Below are 27,136 nucleotides of genomic sequence, written 5' to 3'. Positions count from 1 at the left end.
TATATATATATACATACATACATACACATGCGTATAGGTTTGTGTATCTGTTCACCATTTTCAGTTCACAAACGTACACACACACACAAATATGCATTTTATGTGTGAGTGCATGCTTGTGTATTGGTTTGCTGTTTTCTGTTACAGACGTATACATGTATATATATGCCTATAGTATAGGTGAGGCACTTCGTGTTCTACCAGTCGCGGCCTCTGCACTTTCCTCTTCAAGATGCACCTGACAGAGCCGTTTTTAGCTTGATCTCTTTTTTCTCGTCGCTGTCTCTCATAAAAGCGCACCGCGCCATCCAAGAGAGCGAGGCGTCTCAAGGAGGCTTTGCCTTTCGTTTCGCCTTTTGCCTAACTCGCCGTGTTCTTTTCGTAGAGCTGTAGATATTTCACTCTCTCTCTTTGTCAACCCCACATTCCACTCATTTTGCGTAGCTAAAGAAAGAATTCAGGAGGGCTTTTAAATCAACTCGTTAATTCTCAAGAAAGTCGCTTAAAAAGTAGCCTTTCCTTCTCCAACTCCGTGAGGAGGATCAGCTGTCCATTTACGTCTTCGCCCTCTCTGCTGGCCTCTCTGTGTTTTTTTTCCTGTAGCCGTTTTTCTCTCTTCGTCGCCCCGACGCGGAACGCTTTCCAAGATTTTTTCCTTCGTTTTCTTTTCCTTCCGTTTCTTCCTCACCTTCCGGCTCTTCTCTCCCATGTTCTACGGCTACGTCTTCCTCTTCTTCGAGTCCTTCTTCGTCTTGCGTTTCGCGCTCGCTTCTCTCTCGTTTTTCTTCTGGCCGGATGCCTGGATCTCCAAAGCTGTTTCTTGTCGGCTCGACAGCAGGCGAAGCGGAGCGCCTCTTCGTCGAGGTCGTGCTCGCTGTCAAGGCCTTCCTTTCTGCCGGAGGGGACAGGCCTCGCAAGCCAGTGCGGCGAACTCAGGTAAGAAGGCGACACCGACGTCTGCTTCTCGCGCGGGCGGCCGCCAGTGAGTGAGCGCCCGTCGTGGGCAGCGTGTCGGTCAGGCGAGCTCGGTGGCCATATGCGAATTCAAACGAAGTTGTGCGGTCCACAGTTGATGCCGCCGTCTCCGTGAAGTATTCGCGCCTTTCGGTGAGATTGCAAAGACGTTTGTGCGAGAGAAGGAGCAGAACGAAGCACGAGAACTAACGCAACGCCGACTCGGGACCGATAGCACACGAAAGGCGCTCTATGGAGATGGAAGAAAGCAGTTGTTTTCACTGCTCTTCAGTTCGTGGAAGAAACACATACGACACTGGGGTGTAGCAAAGACGAGGACAACTTCTTACTGTCGGAGTCGTTTTTCGCAGTTGCGAAACTGCGTTTAGGTATTTCTCCTCTTCTCCGTCTCCGACACTGTTTCTCTCGTGTCTCGTGTCTGGGGTCAAGCTGATGTTCGAAGCACCGAGCGTGCTGACACCTGAAGGGGAAGGACATGTGGGGAAGAGATTCCCTGGACAAAGCAACTTGTAATTTCAGCCGTGCATTGATCACGCAGCAGACCCGTCTGATCCGGAGCCACTGACGAGTCTCAATCTCACAATGGAGCTACAAAGTGAAACGAAGCTTGCGTACGGCGCAGAGGGTGAAGTCGCCCGGTTTGCGTACACTTGAGCAATCGGCGTTCCAACTTCTTCTGGTGAATCTTTCCTTTGGCTCTGCGGGCGTCTGCCTTCTTTTCGCCGACTTCCTGTCTCAGACGACATGCGTGATTCTCGCGGAAACTTTCCGCTCGCCGTCGAATTCTGTTTAGACCTCTCCAGGGCTCGTCTCTCGAAGATACGCCTTCCTCTGCGTCTTTCATGGTTCGTCTCGTGCCGTGTCAGGGAGGATCCCTTCAAGTATGAACTTCTGATTTAGAAAGCAGGTGTGCAAAGCAACCGGAGATGCTCCTTGCCATCTCTGTCATTCACTGTCATCTTCACAGATCATTTCGCCGCTTCCTCCGTTCTCTTCCAAAACATCACGAGACGCGGAATCTGAGCAAATGCCTAGCCGACCAATGAAGCATCTTCCAGCCGTGTCTCTTCGTTCGTCCTCTTCTTCCTCTTCTTCCTCTTCTTCTCTCTCCCATCTTACGTCCGCTTCCTTGTGCAGTCCGTTGACCGACCCGGTGTCGCTGGCGGCGTTTGCAGAATCCACGTTCGACGTTTTCATTTCCTGGACTTCCTTCCCTTCGGCGGTTTCGCGCTTGTCTCCTCGCGCTTTTTTGTCTTCTTCTCCGGGAGAGGCCGGCGCGACAGCGGAGAAGGAAGTCCTGTTGGCAGCGCTGGGGTGGGCGGAGGAGGACGTCGAGAATGCCCTGGCATTCGTCGCCGCAGCGTGCGACTCGAGAGGAAAGAGCAGTGCTTCGCCGCTCTGCCTGCCTCTTCACTGGCATGAAGGAAACGCAGAAGAGGAGCCGAGGAAGCAAACGGAGAACGGGGAGACAGTGAAGGCAGGGAAGAAACAAGAAAATCGAAAAGAATGTTCGAGTCTCGCCGACGGCCAGGAGGCTCCGCTTCCGCTGGCATTCGTTCAGAGACTCGGGACAACCATTGTTCAGGTGAGACTCACAAATGCCTGTCCTCCGGACACCCTCTGTCGCCACGATCCCTGCAGTGCAAACAAATGCCGGTCAGCGACTCCCTCAGCTAGCCACCTGCCGAAACAGTCGCATACACAAATTTACACACATATCTGTGACTATATATATATATATATATATGCATGTATGATTTCGGTATACGTGTAGGTCTGTATGCGTATATGTAGGAAGCCTTAGGAATCGGCCTCGAGTTGTCCAGGCGTGTCTCTGCAGTCTGGAGTGTATGTGTATACATATAATTGCATATATATCTATGGGGATGTATACAGACAAGTATATATGCAGATACATATATCATATATGTCGATGATTGTGCTTTTATGCACGACTTACGCATGCCCTTTTGTATGCGTGCATGTCTCTGTAGAGATGCGGTTATGTCAGCGCGAGCGTGCAAATATATACTGAGCCATGTATCTTTGTGTATTACGCGTTCGTCCACCTGTATGCATATATATAAATATATATATTACACATTTGTATGTATATATATTTATATATAAATACGTAGATGTACGGATATGCTTCAAAGCGTTTCTTGCACTTCCACCGTTCCATGGATGTCATCTGGCGCAATGTTGAGAGGCAAATGGAGGATCTCAGGTGCGTTGAAAAGCAGTTCTTTCGGACATGTTTGCACGGGCATCTTGGATTCTTCTGCGACTTCTCAGGTCCCGCGAGATCTCCTGCCTCTTGTGTTTCGAGCGAGTCTGACGGCGCTGAGAGAATTTTTTGACGACCCTCGCCTTGGCATTCAAGCGACTTGTGCCGACATTCTGCGGTTAGGAGTTCAAACAGAATGCAAGGAATCGAATACACCACTGAACGGTGTCTAACCCAACAGGATAAAAGCCTTCAGTGCCTCTTCGTCTCTGGAGAGGCCTACACAAAACAGACTGAAACACATATATGTACACACACATGAATAAATCATCTGCATTCGAATAGAACATCCACGTTCATGAATATATATATATATATATATATATATATATGCAAGTTCATATACATTCATATCTTGACCTGTATATGTATATATGCATATATACAGCTCTAGATACCTAGACGAACTATATATATATATATATATATATATATTTATGAATGTGTGTGTTTGTGTGTATTGGATTACGTAGGTTCATACGTTTTGTCTCCCATGGTTTCTCGCTGAAGTGGGAGCAGTGAATACGCATTCGCGGGAGCGCTTGAAGGGGGTGTACTTGCTCGTTGTGTGTGTGTGTGTGTGTCGATCATGTAACGCATGCCTTACTGGTTTTTCGCAGAGCCTTCGGAGGCACTCTCCTCGAGTTGGACTTCTCCTACAGCACTCACAGCTGGCTGTCGCCCGTATCGTTCGAGTGTGCGCCTTGCTTCGTGTCTCCAGTTCTCGAGTCTCTGGGTGTTTTCTTCCTGCTGCTTTCCTCGCAATTCGACTTTTGCTCTCTGCCGGTATCTCTGGACGTCTCCCTCGTTCTTGTCGCAGAACGCCGAGTGGCGTGGAGGCGTCTTCTGAGGGATGCGAGGATGTCTGAGCGATGCCAAACACGGGGAGAGAAGACAACTGATAGGCGGGGGGATTCCGCGAAAGAACGGCGGGGAAACTGCGAAGAAGACGGCGAGGTCGAGAGACCGACGACAATGGCAGGCTCAGCGCGTCCGCGCAAGCAAAAGGGTGGAAACTCAGAGGAGACAAGAGATAAAGATTCCAGAGGAGACAGCGCGAGGGAGACCAGACTCGCGGAACTCGATGGGGAAGGAGCGGAGCAGAGCAAACTACTCACGGCGTCTGCGTTTCCAAGTCACGAGGCGCCTCTGAGGTCGCTTTCTTCGTCGCTCTTCGCTACTCATAGGCTTATATTCGATTGTGATCCTCTCTATCCCCCCTGCCAACTCGCCGCGATTCAGCAGGCCCTCGCGCTTGTTCGCGGACCGTTCTACAGCGTCAAAGGCGGCACCGTCGCCTCCCCTGTGACTACACAGTTCTCGCATTCGGGGGATATCGGGGGATTGGAGGCAGAGAGAGAAGAAGAGCAAGACGGCAACGGGGAACGAACGAGAGAAGAGAGAGAGGAAGAGAGAGAAGAAGAAGAAAGACGGCAAGGGAGAAAAGACGAGAGAGAAGAAGTGGGAGAGAAAGAGAGAGCAGACGGTGGAGAAGGGGAAAGAGATCACTGGAGGGAAGAAGAGAAAGAAACAGTGGGCGGTGAAAGGGATGAAGACGAAAAGGGAGAAGAAAACAGAATGATGATAGAAGAGAGTGGAGCGAGTCGACGCGCTGCTGCTCTCTCAGCCGGGACTCCAGGACGAGGGCGACCGCAGAGAAGGGAGACTTCATGGAGAAGACAGACAGAAGGCGAGACTACAATCGAGAGCCGACCCCGTCGGCGGGAAATGACAGTTGTCATGTATAATCCGAATGACGTTCCGACAGATTTACTACTTCTCATTACACGAGAAGGCCCCCTGGAGGCGCCGGATCGAATCTACGACGCTATCATCTCTGAGGCGTCCTACATCGCCGCAACCGAGCCGGATGCCTTTCTTCTCTCTGGAATTCCTTTCGGATTCGCGCCTCTCCCTCACTATAGCTCTTACGCTCTTTCTCCTTCCAGTTGCTCTTCTTCTTCCTCCTCCTCGGTGGCTTCTGATTCTTCGTCGTCTTCGGCATCCGTTTCCTCTCTTGTGTCTCCTCTTCTGTCTTCTTCTTCTGCGTCTTCCTCGTCCGCTTGTTCGGCGACGTCTGCTTCTGAGTTTCCGGCGGTTCCGTCTTGGCACTCGACTGAGACGCACGAGGCCGCGCGAGGGGAGGTGCTCCGAGCCCCCGAAACGGAGTTCTTCACAGAGAAAAGCGCCGAGGCGGTCGAGGAGACAAGTGGACGGCGAGCTCGAAAGAGCGTGAACAAAGAAGAAGGGCAAGAGACAAGTCAGAGAAGCTTAGCACGCATTTCGGCTGCCGCCTGGGAGACCAGAACGGCGTCTCCTGTTCGCCCGGTTCTTCTGTTCCCTCGAACAACCTCACGATGTTTCGTTTTTCGACTCGGTCCAGGATGCGGCGCTCAAGGACGCACCTGTCCGTCGCTCGACTGCGCGCACGAGCGAACGGCGGTGCGACGCTTCGAGAGACTTCTCAGTCTCGCTTTTCCGCCAGGTGAGCAGTTGAAGTTTTCGTCTCTTTTCTGCTCCGCAGCTCTCGTTTCCTGTTCTTCGCTTCTCCTCGGCAGGCGTCTTTCGTGGTCGACCGTGCACACCTTCTCTCGTTCTTTGACTTTTTCGCTCCTCCTCGCTTGTTGCTTCTGCTTCGTCTCGCCTCGAGCACCGGGGTCCCGTAGGCAACCGCGACAGAAGGCGGCAAGCGCGTCGGTGCAGGCGGACGCTAGGAAGAGGCCAAGACCAAAGCGAGTCCGTCGCTGGTTCTGTGCCTGCGAAACGGGTGTATGTCTGATCCGCCAGAGCGTACCGCTGGGAGCGCGCTACGCTTGTCAAACTGTGTTCATCAAAGGCCCCAGCTTATATGCGAACACCCGGCACCAAAGTAGCGGAAAGGCGAGGCAGCGACGCGAAGTCGTCACCCGTCACCTCTCAGCTGAAGGACGTCTGAACCACGGATATGCACGAAGACGAAGAAGTCACTACAGTCTGTGTACAACGATGCCGACACGGAGATCCTGCAGATCCACTTGTTTCATTTCTGTCTTCGTCGCATCTTTGTTTCGTCCTTCCAGATGCAGATAAAAAGGAGGTTCCGCTCAGCGAGTTCCTTGTTCCCTTCGACCTTGGGGGCCGATTCATTGGACCTGGAGGAAAGCACCGCAAACATCTGATCGCGAGGACTCGCGGCTTCTTGTCGGTCTCGAACGAACGACATCGAGTAAGCGCGTCTCTCTGTTTCTCTTCTGCTCTGCCATTCATCATTTCTGTCTTGAGTGAACGAAATAGATCCGGGGACAGTCTGTATTCATTTGCGGTTCCTTCTCTCTTCTTCCTCCTCTTCCTCGCATTCTCTCTCTTCGCGGCCTGCCCCGCTTTTTCCTTGTCCCACCGGCATGCCTCCTGTCCTCTTCTTTTCTGTTCATCCTTCTCTTTTTTCTCTTCTTCCAAATCCTTCTTCATCCCTTTGACTTCCTCTCCTCGTCTTCTCGCTTCTTTTGTTCTCTTTGCGCTCTCGGTCCATTCTTTGTCTTTCTCTCTTCCGACTTGTTCCCGGACGTCGCCCTGTCTCACTCCCTTCGTTTCCTTTTCTCTTTTTGTTCCGCTTTTTTTTGTGTTGCTCCCTTTCCCCTCGTGGCGCCCTTCCCCCCCTTCTCTTCTCATTCACTCTCGCCTTCAACTCAGCCTCTTTTTTCGCGTTCTCTTCCTTTTCAGGGTCCCGTCGGCCGCTCCTGGCGGCGGCTGGCGGTAGGGGGAGATTTCGACGCACGCCTCGCCCTCGCAAAGGAAGTTTTCCGTCTTCTCCAGTGGCCTGCCAGCAGCGCCCAGGAACCTGGGAGAAGCTCCAACGTGAAAGCGCATGCCAAGGTACACCACGGAATGGTTGAGAAGCAACGAACAACTGCAAGAACGGTACAAAGAAAATGCCAAGCACGGGAGGGAGAACCTGTCGAGAAGGGGGCAAAGGCAGAGTCAAAGAAAGAACCAGAAGGCAAGGAAAAAAAGGGCATATGTGACCGTGACGAGAAGCAAGTGAAGAGCTGAGGCAAGGAAGTGAACATCGTGGAGCATAAACACAACAAAGAAGGGAGCTGAATCGTGGTACACAAGCGGAAGGTAATGTCAAGAATGTAAACAAGAGAGAGAACACAGGAAGTCCGGTGTCAAAGGAACTCGAAACGCCCGCCGCACTGCACAGCAGACCCCGAGGCATCATAACCACAGGACTCGCAGTTATATTTGCTTTTAAATCACTCGGACTTCACTCGGACACACCGTGTGCCTGAACGCAGCGCGGGTATCAGGTTCAACGATATGCTTACCTTGATTTGTTTCTCGTTTTCTCGTTTTCCTTTGAGATCCTTCACGCGCCTCTGCTGCCAAGAGGACGAGCAGCCTTCCCTGAAGTATAAACAAGTGCTGCTCCGACTCTCAGAGCTGAACGCGAAGTCAACTCACGCGAACATCTTCTCTGAGTTGCCTGTTTCGCTGCTCCACAAACGCATGACAAACCCGTTTTTCTTTGATGTCTGAAGTACAGTCAACGAAACGTGTGCTGCTTCCTTCAAAGCCACTTGCCTTTTAACTCAGTTTCCTACTTTTTCTTTCGAAGGTGTGCCCGCGTCTGCACTCTCAGAGACGTGGATTGCTTCCTTCAAATCCAATCTTTATTTGTGAAGTGACAATGCCGCGTCTGCACTTTTCAGACGTGCGGCGCGTCGTTCGCATCCGTATCCGGTTTCTTTTATTCTCTCCTCCCTTTTCTAGTTGTATGTCCGTTTTCGGAATCCCCTTGCCCTCTCACAAAATCCCCTTCGCTTTTCAGCTTCATTTTCGTTTTTTTGCGCGAATGCTCTGCGTCTGTCAGAACCCGACGAAGGCTCTTCTCGACCTCTTCTCTCTGCAGGCTCTGCCGCGAGACAGACTGCTCGGTCGCGAAGAGAAGAGAGAGAGACACAGCGAGGGGGAGAACGAGAAGAAGGCGAATTCTCCAGCCTTCGTCTCGCTCAATCAAAAAATCCCACTGGGTCAGTCTAAGGGAAATACGTCCAACATTTAGACATAGGCTCATGCCGACGAAAGCGGGCGTGATCTCCGCGTCGAGTCCACCAGATAAAAACAGACATGTTTCGTCTTCATCGGGATTACTCGCCGAGAGAAATATGCTTGTACACATGCAACGTAGATGTACATGAAAATATATATACATATACACATATACATATATACATATATATATATATATATATATATATGATATGTTTCTCTGTAACGCTGCACATGTGTGCACACTTGGAAGCGGAGTTCGCTCGCTTGTGTGTATTTGCTGACGATGACATCCACATACGCATGTGTGAAGAATTCGTGCGGCGTGGGATAGATGAGGTTGTTCACCAGCAACTATTTATGCATATATGCATATTTTATCCGCCCCTCTGGATTGATAAAGATATTTATACAGACACTCATGGTAACAAGGCGTTCTGGATTTGTCCATGCACTCCTTGCCCCGTTTGATGGGCGTGTGAAGGCGAGAATCGGCTGTGACCTCGCGAGATTCCGTCGACGCCACTGTGGATTTCGATTCGGCATTGTCTCTCGCGCGGGTGTGCATACATCTGTCTACTCCTCTAAGAGCTGTTCGTTGTGTCTCATTCGAAATATCGAGGCTTAAGAAAAAGCGCAGTAAACCTGTTGGTGTCACTCAATGTTTGTGCGCTAAGGTCTGAAAGGACACAGTGGAAAGCATAAAACTCCTCGCAAAACCAGCGGGGTGTCTCAATCCCTTTGCTCTCTCCTCGCTGCCGTCGACCGTGTAGTTTTCACTTCGTTTTCTCCGTTGGTTTCACATGCAGAGACTGGCGTTGCTCGTCTCCTTCGCGACCTGTCGGGCGGACTGGTGGACTTCTCGTTTCGTCTGGTTGTCACCTTGAAGGGTGAGGAGCGAAACGAAAACTTCTGCATTGACAGAGATCTTCTGCGCCTCCATTTGGAGCGGCAGCACCTGTCGCTCGTGCGGTTCGAAGCTTCTTCCTTAGCCAAAGGCCGGACCGACGCGGCAGAAGCGAAGGCCTTCCAGCGAAATGCTGCGGGACCCGAGGTGAGAGCAGCAAACAAAGACGAAGTCGTGGAGGGAGGCCAGGATCTTGGAGACGAACTTCGGACGACGCTCGGAGACAGAGAAAAGCGAACTGATGCAGACCAGTCTGTGTGGACCTCCGTTGACCGCGTGGACCGAAGGGAGGCACATGGAGAGAGCTCTGATTCCTCGTCCACCGCGACAGACGGGTGTGATCCTGCCTCGTCTTCTCCTCTCGCGCGCATGCAGTCGAAGACGAAAAGCTTCAGCGTGACTCTTCGAGGAACTCGAGAGGCTCTGAATGCACGGAGCGCAGCAGCTTTCGCGTTCCTCTTGGAGGACAAGAGACGAGTTGAAACTGTCCATTTCTCCGACGGAGTCCAGTGGTTCTTCTTTCTCCCCGATGTCGAAAAAGGGAGAGGTCCGGGGACCTGTCGTTCTGAGGGGCGCGTAGGAGAAGAAGATTCGCTGGAGGAAAAGATGTGTGACTCGGTTGGCGACTCAAGAGGAGGAGACGATCAGGTCCGTCGATGTGTAGCTCAGCATGGATCGGAAACACCTGCATGCGGCTCTCGTCCTTTTTCGTCCTCCAGCGCTTCTTCTCTCGCTTCTTCCTTGCGCCCTTCTCTCTCTCCCCACTCTTGCTGTTTCTCTGGCCTTGCGTGGGTGCGAATCCACGAAGGGGAAGCTGCAGTGGAGAGCGCTTGGCAGGCCTTTCTCTCCGGCCTCGACTGGTCTGGCCGGGGGGGCGCGTTGCTTCGCCTCGCCGGCAGGGAGTTTTTTTTCCACTTCGCTACGTGCACAGCCTTTCCGATTATACGCCGACGAAGAAGCAGTGCCTGGCGTCGGGAGCAAAGTCGAGAAGGCGCTTGCAGCGACGGAGGGCGAAAAGAGGAGGAAAGAAACGAAAAGCGCGACATCGAAGAGAGCAAGGAGAAAGATGGTCTTGTGCAGAACAATGTGACAGAAGCGCCGGCTGAAGACGGAGACGACCTGAGACAGCTGAAGGAGGAGAAAGCTTTTTTCGAATCAACAAGACTTTCAGGTGATCGGAAGTCTTCTTCAGCCCACACCACGACACGATGTGGGATGCGAAAAAGAGAGGAGAAGGCGTTTCCTTCTGTCTCTCCAGAGCCGCAGTGCCTCCTCTCGTCTTCTTCACTTCTTTCTTCGACATCACCAGCGAACGCGTCGCCGTTGCCTGGCAGACAAGCAGAGCAGGCAAGAACTCAGAGAAACGCGAAGAGTGAAAAAGGCAAGGCTCCGACAGAGAACACTGGAAACGCGTTTCTCAGACGCGACGCGGAAGGAGGCGACAGTCTGAGCGAAGAGGAGGAAAGTGGATGTGAGACTGCCGAACAAATGACACAGAGAGAAGTGGAGGCTGGCACTGAGAATGGTAATGAAGAGAGCGCTGGCCCGAACGGTCGCAGGTTCCCTGGTCGTGTGAACGACGCGATGTCTTTAAACAAAGACGAAATAACTTTTTCTGCTCTCTCGAACTCGTATTTCTTGCCTCTCGACCCGCAGTGCTCTGTCTCTGCCCCAGAGAGTGTGCCATGTGTTTCTTCGCATTATTGCATTCTTCACCTGTCGTCAGCGCAGAGAGTCCCGAGCGTCGTGACAGCTTCGGAGGCGAAAAAGGACTCTGCGCTTCTTGATGCGGCTCTCACAGCTTCACTGGAGAACGCAGAACGTCGACATCCGTCGCGTTCGTTCTCCCTTGATTTTTCGCGTTCTCCCGTTCGCCTTGCGCGTGTGGAAATTGGAGAGTGTCGAGGGGAGAGGAGGAGCCGGACGAGAGAGAACGAGGACAGGGTGGTGGAAAGGACGGAGAAAGAACAAGCGGTCAGAGGAGGGGGAGTTCAGGAAGAAAAGCGCGGAGAAGGCAGCGAAGAAGAGGAACAGAGAAGGACGAGAGATCGTGGAAGAGCGGCAACGAGCAACCGCGTGCAAGAGTCAGAGAGACGCGCGGCTGGAGGACCCAGTGAGAGCGAAGGAAGACCGGGACTCGCAGGGAGAAAGATAGTGACAGTGGAAGAGTTTTGTGGTACTGGGCAAACTGGAGAGGACGACCGAAGGACGACTGTTTGTGAAGAAGTAGAAAACAAAAGGTCTGTCTCAGCAGAAAAAGAAACGTTTCATGTCTGCAGAGACGTCCTTCTCAGACACACGCGCGCTCTCCTTCAGAACTTTCTTTGAGTTGATGGAGACAGACAGCTTCTTGAAGGACAGGAAGGAAAACACGAAGAACATAAGCAGCAAGAGAAGGCAACAACAGATGGGGACGAGAGACAGAAGGAAAGACAGGAGACTGCGACGGACAGACTGCAAGAAGAGGAAGAGATGGTGGGATGGTGACAGAAAGGAGAGGAGAAGCCGAGAATGGCGCGACGCGAGATTCAGTCAATTCAGGCGGCTCGAGGGCCGCAGAGGGAGAAGAGAACAAAAAGTAGAGAAATTGGAAAAGAAAGGAAATCGACAAAGACTTGCGGGCACCGGTGGAAGGTGCGAATGCCTAGGTATGTCTTTTAGGTGTATGCATGCATTGACAAGGAATCATGCGTCTGAAAATGCGATTAAAAATGTTGGCAAAACACGCGCGTGAACATGCGTTTTCTGGAATTTAGAAGATGTCTTTCTGCTCCTCCAAGGCACTGTCTCTTCGTAACGAGCGTCTCTGTTTATCCTCGGTTTTTACTGCTATCTAGCTCTGCAGCTAGCGCACGGTGCGTCGCTCGTGTCTTCATTCAATTCGTGTACAGGGTGCCTTCATGATAGGAAAGGTCCTCTCTTCTTGTCAAAAAACTTGACAGACACCGCCTGTTTATTTGACGCAAAAACGAGAAACTTTTGAAAAACTTCTGCATCGGAAGTCACACTCGTGAACGGGTCTCTGCCACCGCCGCCTTCCTCTTCGTTCAAGACGCAAAACCTTTATTGCTCTCGCACCTCGTCAGTTTTCTCTATATCTAGATCTATCTGTATATCTATGTGTACAGATATATACAGATATTTGTATATGTATATATATATATATATATATATATCCATCTAGGCATCTGAGTATATCTACCGCCGTCTTCATAAGTGTCTCTGTTCTCACTACGTATTTATCTACACACGTCTCTAGCCACCATTCTATGTATGAAGATTGATACAAGGAAACGAAGCAGGAGGCGAAAAAAGATTGAGGACTGAGTTTCGGAGATAAAGCTCGTTTGTCTTCTCACAAATCCAGTCACGCGGAACTGTGTCTCAGCGAAAAGGCACAAACACGGTTAGTCACATTTGCTTCTTCGCTGTCTCCACACTATATGTATACCTGTATGAATACATTCAGATGTACACACGCGCATATAAAATCTGTACATATATATATATATATATGCATGTTCATCCATGCATACACACAACATATAAATATATAGATAGATACATGTTTATGTGTATAGATATGTGTATATATATATATATATATATGGAGAGAGCAAAAGCGTGGATAGTTTGTTTTAGTGGAGAAAGGGGAACTTATTCTTCTAGGAGAAGCCCTGCAGAGACCGCAGCGAGCTTGCGAGGAGAAATGTAGGCAGGAAGCTCCTGAAGCGTCACCCAGGCAAAGTCGGAGACGGGACTGCCCTCCGGAAGCTTCAGATTCTCAGAGCCTGGGATGTGGTGGGCACGGTAGTAGAAGATCTGTTACGCAAAAGAGAGAGAGAAAGAAGAGAAAAGAGCAGAGACCCTGAAGAAGGCGAAGAAGTCTTCGAAGCAATAAACGAAGAAGTGGAAAGGAGGAAGGCCCAGACGACGGAGACACACAAGCAGATGAATCCACGAAGGCGGGGGTGAAGCAACGCAGGCCGAACAAGGAAAAAACGACAGATGAAGAAACAGATGACAGCCGAACGGACGAGGAGACGGAGCGCAGAGAGAGAACAAGGACCCTGACAGGACCAGATGCAGTGGACGGCAAAGTCGCGCTTCTCTCGAATCACAGAAAGGTTCGTCCACCCTCTTTCCCAATTTGTTTTTCTCTTCTTGTGAAGAACCGACCTTCCGTCCCAGGATGCCAGCCTCCTTCGTTTTCTTCGGATACGTTCGTTTGGCGTAAGAGAAGGGAGAGTAGCCGAGGAGAAAAGGCGCGTACGAACTGCCCAGTTGCTCTGAACAGAGTCGCTTCAGAGTCTGATGCACACAACGCATGGTCGCGGCAACACACGCTTCACCACTCGAAGTCGAACCGATTCTTTTAACCTGAAACTTCTCTCACCACTCTCTTCGCGGCATCTCCTTCGTTGCGTTCTCTGGCCGTTAAATGGACAGACATACGGACGCACAGCACGCAAAGTCTCTCGCGTGTAACCTGTTTCCCCGTGTGACAGCGAACTGGCCATCCGACGCCTGGACCGAAAACGGCCCGCCGCAGTCCTTCAGCGGCCTGACAACAACGCGTTAACTGGTGCTGCGTCGGCTCCTCGTTTCTATGCTGGCGCTTCACAGAACGAACGCACGGCACCAAGGAATCGCCGGAAACGACAGAGGAACAAACGAACGAAACAGAAGACTTACACTCCTCATCGACTGGCCGTGGATGCGGTCCTCAAGAGGGAACTGCCAGCTGTCTCCATATCGAACAATCAAGTAGAGAGTTCTCTCAGGTTCCCGCTCCAAGGATCGAAGGCCTTTCTCGTCCTGTCCCCGTCCTGCGCTCTTCACGGCACTCTGCTCCTGGACACAGAAAGAGGAGCGGATCACGGAAAAAAGTGACGGCCAGAAATGCAGAACGGGAGTGAGGCGCAGGACGAACAGAGAGAAGAAAGCAAAGGGCGAGAGACACACACAGGCCGAAAGGGAAGTGCAACCAGAAATGAAAACCCCGAAAGAAAGACCGACGGAGACACGAAAGGAAGGAGGAAAAAATGGCTCTCGAACATATAGAACAACAACTATCAGATCGAATGAGAAAGAGAATTGGACGAGAGAGATCCAGTGAGAGAAAGAACGCAGAGGGAAAATCGAAAGAAGCAAAGATCAGAGGCGACGTCGCGGCGGACTCTGCAGCAGAAGCAGAGTGAGAAGCAGGGCGCAAAGAAGACGTCCAGGCATGCAGGCTGAGGTCAGATGGGGAGGCTGCGCGGCATCAGAAGCCCCCCACAGCGAATCCTGTTGCAAAACGTCTCGAGATCATCCTTTCGCGTTTCGTTTGTCGTCTTTACCGCTATCCAGTGTTATCTCTCTCACCTCGCGAGCTGCCTTCTTCGCGTCTCTGTCTCTTTGGAGTTTTCTCTTTCCCGAGAATCCTTCCTCACTGAGGAGGAGTTCCAGTTCAGAGACTTCGGCATCTCCAGTCTTGGAGATAAGTTCCTCTCTCTTCTTCTGGGCTTCTTCTGTCTCGAAAAAGTGGAAGGGGAACTTCATGAAGGTGATTTCGTCTGCGAGCGTCAAGCCGTTCTTCGTCTGCGCTTCCCACTGCTCCTTGAACTCTCGCCAGCGCTTCTCGTAGCGAGGCTCTCGGTACACCAGAGGCAGTCGGTCAACGCACAGGGCCGCCTGAATCTTGTAGCCTGCATGCAGCGACAGGGCGTACGCCGGCGGGGGGTCCGAAAAAAAGAGCGAAAGTCGTCGCGACGTCCCGGAGAAGAAACGAGAAGAACCTGGACCGCAGGCAGTACGACGGAGAGATGCAGGTGAAGGCACGGAAGACCGGAAAAAGAGAGAAGAAAACGGACGAGAAGAAAAGGGAGAAGGGAGAAGAGGCGACGAAGGAGACGGGGGAGAAGAAGAAGGGGAAGAAGAAATGTGTGAAGAGGCGGGTGGGGTCGAGAAGGGTGAAGAACATGAAGAAGGCACTGGGGATTCTGCCGTGTTTTGAAAGACTCGCAATGCATGTGGACAATAACAAAACGAAGAAGTAACCTGGGGCGCGAAAGCACTGGCAGAAGAAAACGAAGACGAAAGACACTGAAGGGTGGGGGGAGATGCCCCGAGAAAGAGAAGAGTCTTCCTCTTAACCGGCGACGTCAGGTGGAGAAAAAGCCGTTCGCGTCTCTGCGGCTGGGAGGGAGGACCTTGATGCACTGACATGTTGCCCTGAATGTTACGTTGCCGTGTGTGGGGAGGAAGAGAGTCCCTCCCAGAAAGAGAAATTTCTGTCGCAGGCGAAAATGGCTGAGGGTCCCCCATCTCCCGGCTTCTGTGACAAGACCGCGGAATTCGCTGACGCCGAAACCAAAGGCGAGACGGCGTCATCTCGCCTACAAAGGGCGGCGAGACAGAAAGGCACCTCATTTCTCCTTGGCGAGGCTTTCGAATGAAGCTCCGATTTCGAACAGAGTGAGCGCCAGATCTGCTTTTGTGGCTTATATGGAGGCGCCGCACTTGCAAGTGCAGCTGGTTCTGTCCACTCGAGTGAAAGGTGGCTGTGTGCGTTAGTTCTTTCGTACGAAACAAAACTTCAGGGGCCGAAGGGCGCCAGCGAGGCAGAAGAAAGTGGGTCCGCGCATCCGTGGCAAAAGACACAGAGGGAATGGAGAAGACCCGACGGAGAAAACTCTGGAGAGAAAAAGCAAAAACTGAGGACATGCAGAGAGAACAAAAGTCGAGCAGAACGTAATTACCACGAGGAAGTTGGGAAGCAAACTGTGAGGGAGAGAAGGACCAAGCGCACGAAGAGGCCAAGAGTCGGTTAGAGGCAACGAGAAAAAAGAGGGAAGGAACGAAAGTCTCACGAAGCGACACCGCAGTGACTGCTGAAAGGAGTCCTTCTTCAAAACCAGAGAATCCCAAGAAGTGATGTTTCTGAAAGTATCGTTTTCTACGTGGAGTCTCGCGGTTTTACCGATGGATTTTGCGTGCATGCGATAAACACACACACATGCAGGCGGTAAAATGTAAAGCGTGGTGGCTTTGCTCTCCAACCGACAACAGAAAACGACATGAAGGAAAGTTTCCAGAATTTCTCCGTGCGACGCAAACTCATCGATTTAACGCGCGCGATTCACCTGCAAAAGTCCTTCATGGTTTTTGTCTTTTTACCGCAACTGTGTGGTTTTCCGTAGGCGACCGTTGCAGCCGCCTGTTGTCGCAACTCTTCCTTCAGAGTCACACACGCCAGTCTTTGTCGTCCTGTAAACAAATGTCCTTTCTATCCGTTTCGGGTCCTGCCCTCTACTTAGGAACGGAGTCGCTTTCAAGATCTGTGTGTCTGTCGCGATGTGTGCTGGAGTGACGACAGTCTGTTTCTCTGATGCTCGTTTTCCGCCGCAGACGAAGTTACGGTTTCTCGGTTTCGGTCTTTCTTGTTGCTTTTCGCTTCACTAATTGATGTGTGTTCAGACGATCCGAGCGAATGGTGGTGGAGGCCCCCCTGGCTGCTGCTCGGCACCGCTGCTTTCTCCAGCGCGTTGTAGGCGCCGGCCTCCAGTCCCTGCGAAAGAGAGAGGCGGAGAGTTCGAAATTGGACAAGGAAGACTATTTCGCTCACCACCATCCGTTTTCTCAAGAAGAAAGCTCCAGTGATGGGATAAATTCTGTGGAAGCAGAGTCCTTTCTGCTCAGTGGAGTGTACTGGACGCTCGCGGGTTTGGCGCTCTTAGAAAATGACTACAAAAGAGGCAGACTCGGATTCGGCGACGCACCCGACGGGGGTAACCGCGAGGAAGCGTCCACTTCCTTTCTAGGCGAAACGCAGCGATCCTCTTTAGTTAGACTTGTCATGAAATGCAAACGAACACTTGCTTGCAGTCGCCACGTGGAAGGCACAGAAAACAGCGCCGACCCTCAGTCAGAGTCTTTGGAAGATGCAGCCTGCTCCTGCTGCGTCGGCTTTGCGCCACATCCAGACCCCAGTTACCCAGCAACGAGTCTATCGACCTTGAGTGCGCTGCAGATACTGTTTCTATTAGGGAGTGCGGGCCCTTCCACTTTGCCGCCGCACTTACTTAACAAGATCCAGCGTTTTCTCGCACGTTTGCAAGACCAGAACACTGGAGCTTTCAACAACCAGTGCAACGATTCACCGAACCATGCAGCCGAACCGGACATGCGTTTCGCCATGTGCGCAGTCGCCAGCCTCCAGCTGACGCAGCTACTCGCTAATCGAAGCGCAGGTAATTCGAGGAGTGGATGTGTCACGAAAGTCCGTGAAACTGGAAACACGAGCAAAGAACGCACGAAATCGGGGATCGAAGGAGGCAGCGGATATGCCAATGCTAAGAAACACAAAACGCATGACTGTTCCTCGGATAATCAGCGGAGGGTGCCACGCCAAACAGACAACGGTTCCTGCGCGAACAGTTCAGATAATTGGTTCCGCGGATGCATCGACAGGAACAAGCTTTTCGACTGGATTACACAGTGCCAAAACCTTGATGGCGGTTTTGGATGCGCTCCAGGATGTGAATCTCACGCAGGGACGACCTTTTGTGCAATTGCGTCACTAAGTTTGATCGAAAGGCTACCCCAGCTGCCAGCCTCAGCACGCCTGTCTGTCGAAGGGTGAGTGTTCTGGAAATGGAGGCAACTTCGCTGTGACTCACTGAATGAGAAAAGGAGCTCGTCCTAGACACACCAAATGGGGCGTTGTAAGTGAAGCTTAGAGGAGTGACTCAAGAAGAAAAGTGTAAATGGGCTACTTTGTTTTCTACGTTGGTGGGTGTACTCTAGGCATTGCTGACGTAGCGAAGAAAGTGGTCGTGTCTGAAGTTTACAACTAGAGGGGAGCAACACCCTTTGGCTTTTGAGATACACGAGTGAGTAAACTCTCGTGTGGAAAAACGTGTGTCCTTCCATGCCTTTCACTTCCGTGCAGGTGGCTAGGCGCGCGACAACTGCCTGGCGGCGGCCTCAACGGCCGCCCTGGGAAAAGCGCGGATTCTTGCTATTGTTGGTGGATTTTAGCCACAGCCAACATTCTGGGTATGGATCTCGCATCGGTCTACGACACACAAACACTGAAGCAATTCGTTCTTTCTTGCCAAGCAGAGACTGGTGGCATATCACGCGTACCGATCAAAACTCCCTCTTCAGGCTGTGGTACTGTTGTTGCCGCACACGAATCTCCTGGCAATCAAAACGACACAGCGAGGGAGGAAGTGTCCGTTGCAAGCGCAGCATCGTTAAAAGTCCAGGAAGACAAGAGCAGGAACCAAGTGGAGAGTGAGACTCCAGAAACTAGTCTTTTCGGAAAAGGTCGGTTGGAATCTCACTCCGCTTCACAAAAAGTTCCTGATCCTTTTCATACGTTTTTCGGTTTGGCAGGGCTCTCCATTCTTGTCCATGCCGGGGCGGGTCACGTGAATCAGCCCTGTCTAGATGAACCGTTATCCCGGGTGTTGGCGACCGTGAATCCCCTGTATGGACTACCTACTTACGCCGTCGACAATTACATGTGAAATGCTCCTGAACGGAACCACAACAGACTCATTGTAGATGCAGGTATATGGTACAGCCATAGAACGGCCACTCTCGGAGGCGTGCGCGCTGGACTTCACCATCTCCGCACTGCCGTTACCTGTTTTTGGTAGTTTGAATAAAATTCACATCTCAGAAGAGAAAACGGAATCGAAATGGTCACCGTGTAGAGACAAATCTCATTCGTTGACTATCAGCGCCACTACAGCTTTATGTCCGTCCAAATTCGAACAAACAGCGTACCGCTTGCCAGAGCTCTTTATGACTGCTGTGCACATCCAACCTATTGGGCTGCTTAGGACAGCTAAAATCGTGCTGGATTTCAATACCCAGCGCGTATGCAGTCATCAACCATGTGGGTTTACTACAACCCTACAACTAGTCCGGTAGTCTGGTATACGATGACAGCGAGATAGGCTCTAGAATAGTGCTCGGTGTTTCCGTCTTCGATGTACGAGGAGAGGAATCCTCAGAATGATGCCGGTGAATGAACTGTGTCTCGCCAGAAAAGGAAGTTGAACCGCGGCTATTACTTCAAACTACAGTGACCGATGGTCCACACCAAACACTTTCTACGACGGTGCAATATTGATTTGTCCACCTTCAGCAACGCTGTTGATATGGTATGCAGCAGGCTGAGTAAACCATTTGTAGAATTCCTGTATACCAAGAATCTCCGGCAGGAACTGCACTAGACACCAACTGTGGTCCCTCCAGAATTGAGATCAACTTCCTACCATTACTTGGGCCATGTGTACTTGAGGCGTCTAAAGATACGACTTTAAAATGGCACATACTCTCGAAGTGATCTGGCAAATTTAGGTATAAACACCCGGCTGGAAAGGGGCGAACAAGTTGTAGTTTTCCACGAGACCAGCTAAGACCATTTTTAAAGTCCAGCATGCGGCACCGAGAGCGTCGCGGCACCCCAGAACAAAAAACGTTTTCAAAACGACCGGCAGCCACAGACTACGAAAACGAACCTCTGCAAGGGTAGGGCACATGTCCACGAGAAATACGAGAGAGCAGTGTCTCCTGCTCCAATTATTTCCCGTTTCCTGCAGCGACGCTGTGAACCAGGGCATCATCCCTGGTGCAGGCAACTCTGCCCCCAGGCGTAGACAGCAGCCCAGAAAACCCTCGAAACAGACTCTCTCGAACCAGCTGCCAGTGAAAACTCGGTGGGAACGGAGAAAAAACCAGAGCACTTTTGTGAAGGAGTTGTGGCAAACCTACAGTTGATCACACTCGTGGACAACTGGCGGACAGAAAATCTTACCAAATGGGCGACGCAACCCGTACTCATAAACATGGATAAAAAACCAGACGACGAGCCCTCAGAAGGAAATAACACACGTTCGAAGCTATTTGCTCGACATGCGAAGAATTACGGAGCATAGCCCTGCAAGCAACAAAGTGTTGATACGCCGTCGCGTCTGCCGTTTGTAAGCTTGAAGGCTCGTGAAAACCGCGGCTGCGTTCCCCTTCAGAACTCCAAAGGGGAGTCTGTCGACACTGACGCCCTTAGCGCACAAGGCAGAACCGCAGGTCAAACTGCATCAAGCCGGCAATCTTTGTCTGTCCCGACACGAGCGGCAGTACCTTCCTCGTTTTTTCGCTTTTGCAGCGGCCATGCCGCATCCTTTTCTGGTGAGGGTCGCCGTACGAGCACTGTCGATTGCCGAGACCAGATGAAGATTCTCGCACAAAAATTCCAAATCCACCTGTCGCTGGCTTAAAGGGAAGCTGCAAAGCATGGCGGTTCCCGACCCCGAGCTGGAACGGAGGATCAGACGCCAGCCGTACCAGAAAGAAACAAAGCGCATGACGCAGATTGTTCACCACAGTCCAGACACTCGAAGGACTTACAGAAGCTGCCGCTTGTGCAAGGTTCTGTGGAACAAAAACGGGGAGTGTTGACGGCAGAGAACACAGTGTCGAGCTGCATCTGAGGAGTACACCTCTTCAAGAGTCGCCGTGGAGCAATGGCGGCACACTCCGATTGAAGCGTGCCGGTTTCGGCATACACGCAGTTCATCGATAAAAGGGTCATATATGAAACGTTTTGGAACAGAGGGGCTTTGATGATGTCCGTTGAGGAGACGAGAAAAGGGGAGACACTAAAGGACGACTTGACGCGATCCAGACACACGAACGCTCCAAATCAAAAAACAGTGTCTGCCTGTTTGTCTGGGTCAGTAGTGCGACGGTTGGAACAAAAACTCGACACAGATTGCATGCGTATCTATAAAATGTGTATATGCGCATGCAGTCTATGCTCACACTGACGCTCAAGCCTACAGAAGTCCAGCACTTTTTGATGTCCAGAGAATCAGCGGATCTCTTCTCGCTGTCGCGATCTCACGGCTCCGAATGCACCCCATCCGTCCAGGTGGGCCGACCACTGCTAGGAATCCCGAACCTTCCTACTTTGATACGTCTTTGCCTCTGTATCGGTTAGATGCACATGATCATGTTGAGAACTGGCGGCTCATCTCAGATGTACCTAGCACCCTGCCAACAGCGAAGACTCCGTCTGTCTTAAGAGGGCCAGGATTCAGAAAGTTTGGTTACCGAAGCTAAATCCGAGAATGTCGCTACCGAAACCGACAGAGATTCGAACCAGATTACCACATCGATATTTCACATTCTGCGTCGGAACACGCGCTCGCGAGTGAATGCCACTGCACGCCATGTCCCACAGCGGCGCAGCCGAGCTTCCGTTCCACGCCTGTTGAAAAAAGATTCAGAAAGAAAAAGAGCAGGGAAGACCGGTGACATTCCCTGTTGTGGCCGAAGCAACCCGGAGCCCCGCGCCTGAGCCCTTTCGATCCACTAGACACTTCAAGGGCTCTTCCCACCGAAGCAGACGGGGGTCCCAGAGCTTTGACCAGGGACACGGTCGTCGAGACATCTTGTTTTGTTCACGGTGTCGCTTCGTTGCTGTCGCCTAAGTTGACAGGCGAGTTCCCGCCGTCTGTGCGCGGTGACGAGACTGCCGAAACTGGACCCGACGTAGTTGATGTCACAGACGGTTTTCCGCTCACTGCTACCTGATCGCTTCCAGAGTTCGCAACCTCCAGAGAAGAGCATGCGTCTTCGCCAGACGCGGGATTTTCGCTGTCGTTCTCGAGTTCCTCTTGCGCGGCCTCAGCTTCAAACGCCTCGCGCTTGTCGGCATTTCCTTGCGGCTCTCCCTTTCCGCTTCCGGCTTTGTCCGACGCTGGCCACTCCGAATTCGACGCCTTCTTCGCGCCCTTCTTTTCGTCCACGACCGACTTTTGGACGGGCGAAACGCCTTTTGCGCCAGGCAGCACTCGACCCACCGTTGCCTCTGATGCCTTCCCGGATGTTCGTGCACCCGGCGGCACGGGGGGCTGGACGGTCGGAGGCGGCGGCGCCGGAACCCCGTTTGCGCCCGATACCACGGGCAGGAAAATCGCCGGGAAATTCATTCCTTGCCGACTCGTGTCCCCGTGAGGAACGCCACCGTTCAGGTTCGGATTTGTGCTCGGCGGTTGCGGAATCGCAGGCTTGCGGGAGTCCGCAGCGGGCAGTGCCACCTGACGAGTCTGCACACTGGAGAGATTCAGGCTGGCCGCCTCTGTAACGGCCGCCAAGACTCTCGCGGAGCCTCCAACACAACCCCCATTCGGACTGAAGGCGGCGTCGTGGCCCTGCAAGTTGTTTCCCGTCCCGACCGCGAACCGACTTGCGCCTTTCTGGAGGGCATGCGCCGCACCTGTGCTCGCGTTTCCACCCCCGCTCTGCAGGCGCTTCAGCGGCAGATCCACGCCCGGACGAGAGGCGAGATTTCTGTACGCCTTCACATGCTGGTGGTACACAAGCTTGGCGTACTCTGCGACGATCGCGTCTCCCTGGGGGCCGCGCACGGCGCCGCATTTGTTGCACCGGAAGCGCCGCGGGAAATTCACATTCGAGCAACTCTCACAGACCCAGTTCCCGTTGTGGCCGCGAATCGGCAAACTACCGCTCGTGCTTGCCGAGGCGCCGTCGACCCGCCCACAGGTTCCAGGCAGCGAGCGGCCTCCAGGGCCCGGCTGTCGGCCCCCCGTTTGAGGCGCCGACGCATCGGCGACGGCACACATGGGATCCCCGTAGATCTTCAGAAAGCTGCTCGGGTTCTTGAACTCGTCCGGATGCGCCAGCATCGTAGGTGCAGAAAAGTGGGGGCCACCAATACCTGAAGACTCGAAACGCAGCAACACAGAAACCACTGTGGACGCGAAAGAGGAGAGAAAGGGAAGTGTGGTGAACGGGCGCCTCGACGAGCGGGAGGTCCTGTCACTAAAAGCAAAAGTTCAGTCCTAAAAGAAATTGACGCGAACTCGACCACGACTATAGGTACGGATCGAGAAAAGAAAGGCAGCTGCCATAGAACACTTGCCACGGTTCGATCACGAGGCACGATCACAGATGTAGAAACTCTCTGACAGAACTTCAACCATTTCCAGCAACCCACATCGTTTCCAAGATCCGCTCCAGAGATCCTCACCCTGTATCCAGTTGGCGTTCTTCGGCTTCCTGTCGTCGTCGTTCTCTCGGCCCTGTCCGGCCTCGCGTTGTTTTTCCTTTCCCGCCTGGCCGCTGCGAGCTCCCGCAGATTCAGCAGAATCTTCCTCGGGGCCACCGAGGCTGTGCGGGGGCGGCGCGAAGCCCAGAATCGCAAGCGAGGTGCGCAGCGCCTCTGCGGCCTTCGCCGTTGGATCGTTGTACCCCAGCACTTGGAAGTCGCCCACGAGGCGGTCTGCCACCTCCTTCGCCTTTAAAAGAAGAACCTGAAAAGGAAAGCAAAACCAGCAAGAACGAAAGAAACAAGAGTGTGGGATCAACTGGCAAACAAGGATACGAAAGAAACAGCGACATATGGGTGGAGAATGCAAGCGAGTCCGTGAAACAGATCCAGGTAGCCGATGAAAGCCCTGGATCTGGGGTGTACGTACACCCCGCCTGGTGGAGAGAGTCTATCGGTACAATTCCTCATCCTGACGGCGTGAACAGCACGTTCACAGGCCGCCATGACCCTTATGCGTAAGTTTGGTTTTTACACCACAGAGAAACGATTGCCTGGTCCTGTGACGAGCTGTCTCCCCTCAAGGGAACAGGATTCTCTCGTCGCCCACAACGAAGCCCAGAGGCCGAAGAATCGCGTTTACTTCGGTTTCTTCTCTGTTTCCTTCGATTCCTGCTGCGTACCTGAATAGGAGAGAGGACGGAAGGAAGCAGCGCGTCAATTCCTGGCGCATTCGCAGTCGAGAGGCCCAAACCTTCCAGGAGAGCACTGACAGGAGACTCGTCGCCCTCCATGGCCGAGGGCGAGGATGCTGCAGACTGTAGGAAACTTGCGCAGCTACTGGTGCTTGTGTCTCCCTTCATAAGAAGGTTGGCGGAGTTCCGACTAGTCTGAACGTGCTGGGGAAGGGAGCTCTGGGTGCTCGGCGTGGCTGCGTTCAATGAACCCGCTCCGGAATTTTCAGGACCGCTCCCAAACGAGATCGCAGGACCCGAGAATCCGGCAGCCTCGGTCCGTTTCGCGTCCACCACCGCGCTGCTGTTCCGCGGCCTTCCTGCCCCTTCCTGGAGCCGATTTACCGAGTTCCTTCCATCCTTCGGAACGCCACAAGCGCCCAAAGACAGCCCCACGCTTGTGCCAGCCACACCCGGCGTCACAGAGGACCCGGCGCCGGAGACCGACCCAGCTCCGTTCGCCGTTCGCCCAGTCCCTCGCCCGCTGCCGATCACGTTCGCCCCTGTGGTTGGGGTGCTGGCGTTCGTGCTCGAGTTCCCGCTGCTGTCGCGGCCCCCTCCAACTGAGCTCACACCGGCGGCGAGGCCGGAGTTGCAGAAGCTGCTGCGGCCGCTGACGATCGAGGAAGGCGTCGCACCGGACGGACTGCGGCAGTCGCTGGCCAGCGACAGGCTGTCGGCAGGCGTGACGTCATCCGTGAACAACGTGGACTGCGGCGCGGTCGCGAGTTCCTGGAAAACACTGAAGTCGACTCCGTACGCGTTCGATTCCAGCAGCGAGAACGTCCCCGGCGTGCTGCCGCCTTCCAGGCTCCCGACACTCTGTCTCATGCCCGTCGAGCTCGAGTCTCCCAGGAAGTGGCGCCCGGGCGTCGACTGCTCGTCGAAAGCCGGCAAATGGCGGGTCCCCTTAAGGCCCCCCAGCTCGGGAATAAGACCCGCGCGCGTCACGCAGCCGCCGTCACTTTCAAAGGATGTGAGAGAAGAAAACAATGTACTCCCGCCCCCATCCTCGAGGGAAGTCAAACTCGTGGCCGGCGACTGCCCGCTGCCGCCTGGAGTCCCCGCGCTCCCACTGCTCGCTTCGAGGCTCCCGAGAAGCCCCGGCAAGAGCGACGCTGCGGCCACTGCTGCCGCAGCGGCTCTGTCCTCGTAGAGCGTCCCGGAAGCTGAGTCAGAGGACAGCCCGCTCGGGGCAGAGCCGCCAACCCTTCCGGAGAAGTACGGGGCAGCGCCGTGGTTCTCCGCAAGCAGCTGCTGACGGGACTCCGCCATCGCTGTGGCTACAGCCGAGACCGCTGCAGCGGCGCGCTTCGCCTCCTTCTTGTCCGAGCGCTTCTCAGCTGCCGCTGCAGCGGCGGTCACGGCGGCGAGGAGCACGTCTCGGCGGAGCTGCTGGATCTGGAGGTTCTGGACGGAGCCGCTTCCTGTCTGACCCACGCCCTGAGCAGCGCTGCCCTTCGCACCCCCGCGCTTCTGATTCTGTCTGCCGCAGCACATGCACCGGCCAAGGCCAGTCCCCGCATTCAACGAGGAGCAAAAGCGACAGCGCCAGCTGCTCCCGCGAGGCGTGCTTGGCGCAGACACCGGCGGGGTGCCCTGAAAGCTCAGCGAAGACAGGCTGTGGGGCGCCGCGCTCGCATTCCGCCCCCCGAGGCCGCTCCCGCCTGCGAAGACTCCTGGCGATCCAAGGGACGCGTTCTGGTTCGACAAAGAGGGCCCCCGCTTCCCCTCGCTTCCCCTCATACTGTGGTTGCTTCCGGAGCGCAGATGCTGGGTGTACACGTCCTCGCCAGGGGGCGGGGGAGGGAAATTGCCTTCCGTCTGCGTGGCGCCTTGCTGTGCGGTATCCAGAAATGCGGGAGACAGGCCGCTGCCGCCAGGGGTCTCGCTTCCTGAATTCCGCGCGAGCTTCTTCAGCGCGCGAAAAATGTCCCCGTCGGTAACGGGCGACCGCTGGAGTTCCTGACTCAGCTGCAGATGCAGCTGGAGAATTGCGGCGGCATCCGCATCTTCCGGCCGTCCAGCGAGACCAGACGATTGACCAGCAGTCGCCTTAGAGGTTCCCGTACCCAGGGTGGCAGACGGACCTGCCGGCGGAGCCGCCAGAAAGATATTCTGACGAGAGGCGTCAGACGAGAAGTACGGCGCCGGCGAACTCATCGTGGGAGGAAGAACCGGAAAGAGCCCAGAACGAGAGGCGAGGAACAGGCGGCCAACTGATCCGGTGAAATAGGAGAGAGGCTTCGAAGGTCCGAGCACACGGGAAGAAGAGGGTGTTTTTTTCCGCACAGCCACAGATCGTTCGCCCACGGAAAACCCGCCGCGGAGCTAAGGCAGAAGATACTCGGAATGGCGAAGGCGTCACCAGCGACCTGAGAGGTGGCGCGGTAAGGACTGTACGGAACCGGAACCGGAACCGGAGAATGGAGGCGAATGGAAAGCACGTCGATGGCCTCAAGTCGTGGCGCTTGACCGGGGGGTCAGAGGAGCGCCCGGATTGTGAAAACTCGCGAGAGAGCACAGTATCAGCTGCGTCGGTGGGCTCGAAGAACGCACACAGGGAGGAAAAGAGACCTCCGAGAAAAAAACGGATCCAGGTTACGAAACACGAGAGACCCGAAGAGCGGAATGCGCCCGCCACCCTGCGGTGTGGCGCCGAAATGGACGCGACTCCAACAGGCGTAGCACTCAGCTGAAGAGGAATTCGTGAAAAAACTGCGAGTCTGTTACGCGTTTCTCGTACTTGCAAACCAAAGGAAACTGTGGGACGAAAACAAATTACAAATCACCGAAAACGGGAAAGTGACCTGGAGTTGTGATACTCGAGGTGGCGACACACGGAGACAGAAGGACAGGGCAGACCCGAGAGCACGTCAAATGCTGAAAAATGTTGTCGCCAGGGAGACGTGAGTCTCGTGTACACAAGAGGGACAACTGAGTCACAATGCACATCTGCTGTCAGAGGAGAAGGAAGCGTATGGGGAAACGAAACTCTGAGAACAGAGGTTACCGTTGCCCCAGGAAGGAACAGCAGGAGAGTCAGAACGTGGACAGAATTGACTTCCGAAACAAACAGGCATAAACCACTAGACGCCTCAGAACGAAACTGCAGAAATAAGTGCAGA

General features: G+C 53.5%; 4 protein-coding genes across 4 annotated transcripts in view; 2 read left to right on the top strand and 2 right to left on the bottom strand.

The window, feature by feature from the left end:
- Positions 1–12,204, top strand: part of TGME49_278205 (hypothetical protein) — a 29,935-nt gene extending 17,731 nt beyond the window's left edge. The window contains exons 12-20 of the mRNA XM_018781796.1: positions 604–936; positions 1,943–2,560; positions 3,274–3,383; positions 3,886–5,750; positions 6,325–6,470; positions 6,965–7,117; positions 8,118–8,277; positions 9,106–10,374; positions 10,462–12,204. Of these exons, the coding sequence (XP_018635139.1) occupies positions 604–936; positions 1,943–2,560; positions 3,274–3,383; positions 3,886–5,750; positions 6,325–6,470; positions 6,965–7,117; positions 8,118–8,277; positions 9,106–10,374; positions 10,462–11,531 (5,724 nt within the window). The 3' untranslated portion in view covers positions 11,532–12,204. The remainder of the gene's footprint in view (positions 1–603; positions 937–1,942; positions 2,561–3,273; positions 3,384–3,885; positions 5,751–6,324; positions 6,471–6,964; positions 7,118–8,117; positions 8,278–9,105; positions 10,375–10,461) is intronic.
- Positions 12,205–12,814: 610 nt separating this feature from the next.
- TGME49_278220 (hypothetical protein) lies at positions 12,815–16,116 on the bottom strand. Its single transcript, XM_018781797.1, has 4 exons — positions 14,571–16,116; positions 13,899–14,057; positions 13,383–13,514; positions 12,815–13,025 (listed from the first exon to the last, which is right to left on the bottom strand). Exons 1-4 carry the CDS (start codon positions 15,909–15,911, stop codon positions 12,861–12,863), a joined length of 1,797 nt encoding a protein of 598 aa, XP_018635138.1. The 5' UTR covers positions 15,912–16,116; the 3' UTR covers positions 12,815–12,860.
- Positions 16,117–16,327: 211 nt separating this feature from the next.
- TGME49_278230 (prenyltransferase and squalene oxidase repeat-containing protein) lies at positions 16,328–18,836 on the top strand. Its single transcript, XM_002370485.2, has 2 exons — positions 16,328–17,825; positions 18,139–18,836. Exons 1-2 carry the CDS (start codon positions 16,678–16,680, stop codon positions 18,719–18,721), a joined length of 1,731 nt encoding a protein of 576 aa, XP_002370526.2. The 5' UTR covers positions 16,328–16,677; the 3' UTR covers positions 18,722–18,836.
- Positions 18,837–21,664: 2,828 nt separating this feature from the next.
- TGME49_278240 (Zn-finger in Ran binding protein and others domain-containing protein) lies at positions 21,665–26,171 on the bottom strand (the record flags this gene model as incomplete). Its single annotated transcript, XM_002370486.1, has 3 exons — positions 21,665–22,944; positions 23,257–23,539; positions 23,958–26,171. The coding sequence occupies 3 exons, from the start codon at positions 26,169–26,171 to the stop codon at positions 21,665–21,667; spliced, it is 3,777 nt and encodes a 1,258-aa protein (XP_002370527.1).
- Positions 26,172–27,136: the final 965 nt, after the last annotated feature.

The sequence above is a fragment of the Toxoplasma gondii genome, chromosome XII (assembly GCF_000006565.2).
Source record: "Toxoplasma gondii ME49 chromosome XII, whole genome shotgun sequence".
Taxonomy (NCBI): Eukaryota; Apicomplexa; class Conoidasida; order Eucoccidiorida; family Sarcocystidae; genus Toxoplasma; species Toxoplasma gondii.
Note: the sequence above shows the minus strand (reverse complement) of the source record. Positions and strands in the feature narration are given on the sequence as shown.

Excerpts from the sequence above, each read along its gene's own strand:
- TGME49_278220 (XM_018781797.1), bottom strand. The coding sequence starts at position 15,911 with ATGTCCTCAGTTTTTGCTTTTTCTCTCCAGAGTTTTCTCCGTCGGGTC. Across the intron at positions 13,515-13,898 it reads ACGGCCAGTCGATGAGGAGT|ACTCTGAAGCGACTCTGTTC; the intron begins GTAAGTCTTCTG and ends TGTGTGCATCAG. Across the intron at positions 13,026-13,382 it reads CTGGCATCCTGGGACGGAAG|ATCTTCTACTACCGTGCCCA; the intron begins GTCGGTTCTTCA and ends TTTGCGTAACAG.
- TGME49_278230 (XM_002370485.2), top strand. The coding sequence starts at position 16,678 with ATGGTGGTGGAGGCCCCCCTGGCTGCTGCTCGGCACCGCTGCTTTCTC. Across the intron at positions 17,826-18,138 it reads GCACGCCTGTCTGTCGAAGG|GTGGCTAGGCGCGCGACAAC; the intron begins GTGAGTGTTCTG and ends ACTTCCGTGCAG.